We start from the raw sequence: 5,353 nt of genomic DNA on the forward strand, positions 1-5,353 counted from the left end.
AATAAACAAGCTTTCGATAAGATACCAGAACTAGCACTCAACAAGCTCGAAATGGTCATTTCCCGAGCCTACTATCAAAGTCAACTGGGAATACAATCAGGCAGCCAATGGGACGGAAGTCCGCACTCAAAAAATCCAAAGAAGAGAGGCAGAAAGACAGATTTGCAAAGGACAATAGAGATTGGGAAAATCCTGGTGGATTCAGGCAGATGTGCACAGCTAACAAAGTACTACAAACCCTCCATCAATAGTTAATGATGAAGCTGGTTTCATGGAATATAAGAGGGCTCAACAGCCCCGGAAAACTTAGGATGTTAAAACATATGATCAGAATGGAAAAACCACAAATGTGCTTTCTCCAAGAAACAAAGTGCAACAGTACAACGCTAGGCAGCATTCTTTCAAAAGCCTGGCCTGGGTGTAGATCGGTAGCTGTAGACGCCTCAGGAGCCTCTGGGGGTCTGGCGATTGCTTGGAATACGCAGGCGGTATCCCTTTCCGACTTCCACGCAACGCATCACCTTATTCAGGCGACCTTCCACATCTTGGGTACCAATGTCTATGGTAACCTGTCAAATGTCTACTTCCCACAAGACTCGGGAAGCAAGATAGCGCTTCTTGATACAATAGAAGCCCTCAGTAACAGCAGAAGATATCCGCTTTGGATGGTTGCAGGGGACTTCAACATGATAACGAAGACTGACGAGAAGCTAGGAGGCAGGCGCAGATTGGAGCATGAAGACTGTCACTTCCGGGACTTCATTCAAGCAACCTCCCTCATAGACATGCCGTTCTGTAACGGCACCTTCACATGGAGTAATCGAAGATCAGGCAAATACCAAATCGCCTCAAAACTGGACCGCTTCCTCCTCTCTGACAATGCAGTCCACCTAGGAGGGGACTTCTCAGCAGCTGTCCTTGCTCACTCTGGATCGGACCACTGGCCAATAGCACTTCAATGGCAACGGCCAGGTAACACAAACAAACGCCCCTTTCGTTTTGAAGGTTTTTGGCTCACGCATCCCACTTTCAAGAATTTTGTGAAATCCATTTGGGCCGCCTTCATCCCCCCTGAAGGATCTAAGATGTTCCAATTCCAGCAAAAGCTTCGTTTTCTTAAAAATCACCTGAAACGATGGAACAAGGAAATCTTCGGCAACATTTTCCAGGCGCAGCAAAAGCTCACTCAGGACCTGGAGACTCTTCACCAAAGGGTTATAATGGAAGGGCACACTGAAGCCAGTTTGGAGCAGGAACGCCTCATACATAGTCAGCTGGACAACAGAAGAAAGCAGGAAGAGATTTATTGGAAACAAAAGTCAAGGGTCAGATGGCTGAAGGAGGGGGAGCGTAACACTAAATTCTTCCACAGAACTACGGTGCAAAGAAGAATCCACAACAACATCCCCTTCATCCAAAAACAGTCAGGGGAAAGAGTGGAAACCCATGAGGGGATTGAAGAGGAACTCCTAAACCACTTCAAGCAGATTCATCAGGACGGAAGAGAAGATCGGCGACAGGCCATTCGCAAAATCACGAGCAACATTCCAAAAATCATCTCGGCGGAACAAAACGAACTCCTTATGCGCCCCATTTTGCCTCAGGAAGTGGATGATGCAATGAAGCAGCTAAAGGAGGGCAAGGCCCCAGGGCCAGACGGCTTTTCAACCACCTTCTTCCACTCTTTCTGGGACATGTTAAGGGAGGAGGTCTGGCAGATAGTTGAAGAATCCAGGGCAACGCGCTGGCTCTTGCCCTCTCTCAATGCTACCTTTTTAACTCTCATTCCCAAGGAGGAGGACTCCATCACCCCGGACAAATTCAGGCCCATTGCGCTTTGCAATGTTATATACAAAGTAATTTCAAAAGTCATAGCAAACCGTCTGAAACCTCTTCTCCCTGGGCTCATCTCCCCGGAACAGTCAGGGTACGTGGAAGGAAGGCACATAATGGACGGCATCCTGCTCTCTCACGAAATCATTCACTCCCTCAAGCATTCAAAGCAATCAGGTATGCTTCTCAAACTCGACCTCTCCAAGGCATTTGACAAATTAAGCTGGAATTACATACATGAGATGCTAAAAGCTTATGGTTTCTGCGCTCCCTGGATCCGTTGGATCCTGAACATGATCACCTCCACTCATTTCTCTATTCTCGTCAACGGCATCCCCTCCCGTCCCTTCAATCCTTCTAGAGGTATTCGCCAAGGAGATCCCCTCTCCCCCTTTCTCTTCGTCCTTATGGCAGAAGGATTAGGACGGCTCATCAAGCAAGCCCTCCACTCTCATCAGATCAAAGGCATCTCTGTGCATAACTCCCCAGCCACCTCCCACCATCAGTTTGTCGACGATACGATGCTTTTTGGGTATCCCTCTGCCCAAGAAGCCCGCCGCCTTAAATCCCTCCTTCTAGACTTCTCGGAGGCCTCTGGCATGCACATCAATTGCGCTAAATCACAGATTTTTTTCTTTCATACGCCGCCCTCAGTCAAAACTGCCGTTTCTCGCATTTTGGGATTCCCAGTGGCCTCTCTGCCCTCCAAATACCTGGGTGCTCCCCTTTCGGCTTCAGCCCTCAAGCAACCTGCTTGGCGATCCCTTCTTGAGAAACTGGAAAATCGTCTCAATCAATGGACGCACAGATCCCTTAACTTAGCAAGCCGAATCGTCCTCATCAAATCGGTCTTGCAGGCTATGCCTCTGTACTTGTTTTCTATTTTAGCTGCGCCTAAATGGGTGTTAAAAAGCATCAGAAACCTACAGCGCAATTTTCTATGGAGCAGCGCAGCTACAAATCGCAAATGGGCATTAGTGAAATGGTCCAATGTTTGCATGCCCAAAGAAAAGGGTGGTATTGGATTAAGGGATCCAGAACACAGTAATTCCATAATGAATGCCAAGATCTGGTGGCAATGGATCACCAGTCCAGAAAAGCCATGGGGGAAAGTATGGACAGCCAAGTACGCAGGAGGTCGTCCTCAAGAGGAGCTCATCCGTTTCATCCCCACTGAAAAAGGTTCCACAATATGGAATGCGGCCAAGCAACACCATCAGCTAATTCAGAAGCACAGCTTCTGGGAAATTAGAAACGGGCGCACTGCGAGATTTTGGACTGATGCCTGGAACCAGCAGCCCAAACTCCAAGATATACTGCACCCGGAGCTAATACCTGATGAGCCAAACCAACAGCAAAAAACAGTTCATCAATTCTGGGCCTCAGAGATGGAGCACAATTTTCGGAAATGGAAAAGGAGTGACCTAATCCTCCACCATACCGGTACGCAGCAGCAAGAAGAACTCATGATCGAACTTAAAAAAAGAAGGATAAGGCAAGATAATGGCAGGGATATTCTCAGATGGGGCTACCTGCCTAAGGGGGCTTACACCACTTCAGAAGCCTACAGGTTGTTATGTAACTTTCCCTCTCCCCCTGACCCTGTGTGGAGCAAGATCTGGAAGCTGGGACCTTGGCCAAAAATCGCCTGCTTTCTTTGGCTGGTAAGTCACAAAAAAATTCTCACCTGGGACAAGCTTCGGAAGCGGAACTTTATTGGCCCCTCGATCTGCATGAATTGCTCTCAAAATGAAGAAACTCTCAATCATCTCCTGGACACTTGCCCCTTGGCTAAGCTACTATGGGACAAGGCCAGCTTCCGATGTCAAAAAAGCTGTAGGGGAGAGGGCGACATCGTCAATTCCTTAAGACTCTGGCCAATGCAGCCCTTCAACTGCAAGATCCTCAACCATCTATGGAACATCGTCCCGGGTATAATCCTCTGGAACATCTGGAAGGAACGCAACCAGCGAATCTTCAGAGACAAGCATTCACCAGCAGAGGAAATCTGGAGCAGGATTCATAAGAACATTCAAGAAACCATGGCGCTACAGAGTTGGACTAAGGAAGACCTCCCTTCCACTGACAACGAGCGCAACATATTAAACAACTGGCAGCTGCAGCTTTCCCCTGACTCTCTCAACAGCATCACTCCCACCACAATTAACAGGAACGACTGTCAATGGGAAGCTCCTCCCAAAAATTCTTTCAAGCTAAATTTCGATGGGGCCTCCAAAGGAAACCCGGGGGCAGCAGGCTATGGAGGAATAATTAGGGACTCTGAAGGCAAATCCATACGGATCTATTTTGGAAACTTAGGGTGGGATACTAACAACTCTGCAGAGTTGGAAGGTCTATGGCAAGGCCTGGTGCAAGCAGAGACTCTTAACCTACAACCCCTAATTGTCGAAGGGGACTCACAGATTCTTATCAATATGGCCACCAGACTACAGAACGGCTCGAATGCAAGGAAAGTAGCGCCCAGTTGGAGACTCGAGGCAAGGTTGAATGATGTAGCACAGAGGATCAACAATTTTAGAGCCATCTCCTTCACACATACAAAACGGGAGGGCAACAAAGTTGCGGATCTCCTTGCTAACATAGGAACAGAGATTGATCATTCACTCTTATCAGGAGATACAAATATCATCGTTAACAGACAGCAACTCCAGGATTGTCAAAGCCTAATCTTAGCAGAGGCAATGGTCCCGGATGCGGGTGTCTTTGGAGTGAAGGGAGCGGTGCCACATGACAAGCACACGCTGCCACGTGACGAGGACTGGGCTATTAATGCCCCGGGCCGTCGAAATATAGGATTAAGGGAGGCTTCAGGGCATCCTTAATGGAGCCGCTGGAGATGATGGCAGGCCTGAGTAACGCATTCAATGCGGGTCACTTCTCAAGAATTGGCTATGAGAATAAAAGCAAACGTTGGCTGGCGATGGCAGCACAATGCGGTTCAGGGAATGTTCATAGTCTATGTTTCAATTGGGTGGTGGAGAGCTGGGGTGAGTTTGGTTTCATCCCTGCGCCTCTTGGCATGTGTTTACGCTCTTTGGAGCTCCGTCTGGTTGTATCTGGGAGGTAGCAAGCGGCGGAAGGGTTTCGCAATCTTTACCGAAGCTCCGGTGTTCAGCTCAAGGGAAGGGAGGTTATCATGGTGCGCGAAAGAATGCCTTGCAGGAGAGGTTCTGGGCGTGGACAATCCTCCCGCCCACCTGCAGCAGACATTCATCACCACTGTTGTTGTGTTTATTGCTATAGAAGAATGGGAGCTAACCCAATTCCTGCAAGCCAAGTCATGGAAGTTGGCAGCTCCGTTGAGGGGGAGCCCAGGCTTCCAGCATTTGGCTCGGTTATCTTCTCACTGGGCAGCTCTGAGGACAATGAAGGGATTAACGCACATATCTCTGTGCTTTTCACCAAAATTCCCGCGAAGGATGATGAGGGGTCATCACTGGTTCTGGCGGAGGACGGCACAGAGCATGGTAAGGGGAAACTCCCACTGGGGGAGCAGTCG

General features: G+C 48.7%; 1 protein-coding gene across 1 annotated transcript; it reads left to right on the forward strand.

The window, feature by feature from the left end:
- Positions 1–332: 332 nt before the first annotated feature.
- Positions 333–4,676, forward strand: LOC149247377 (uncharacterized). The gene is made up of 2 exons (XM_089444072.1): positions 333–1,269; positions 1,429–4,676. Exons 1-2 carry the CDS (start codon positions 333–335, stop codon positions 4,674–4,676), a joined length of 4,185 nt encoding a protein of 1,394 aa, XP_089300198.1.
- Positions 4,677–5,353: the final 677 nt, after the last annotated feature.

This window comes from Pinus tabuliformis, chromosome 7 (genome assembly GCF_031772625.1).
Source record: "Pinus tabuliformis cultivar Carrire ecotype Pingquan chromosome 7, CPIR1, whole genome shotgun sequence".
NCBI classification, from domain to species: Eukaryota; Viridiplantae; Streptophyta; class Pinopsida; order Pinales; family Pinaceae; genus Pinus; species Pinus tabuliformis.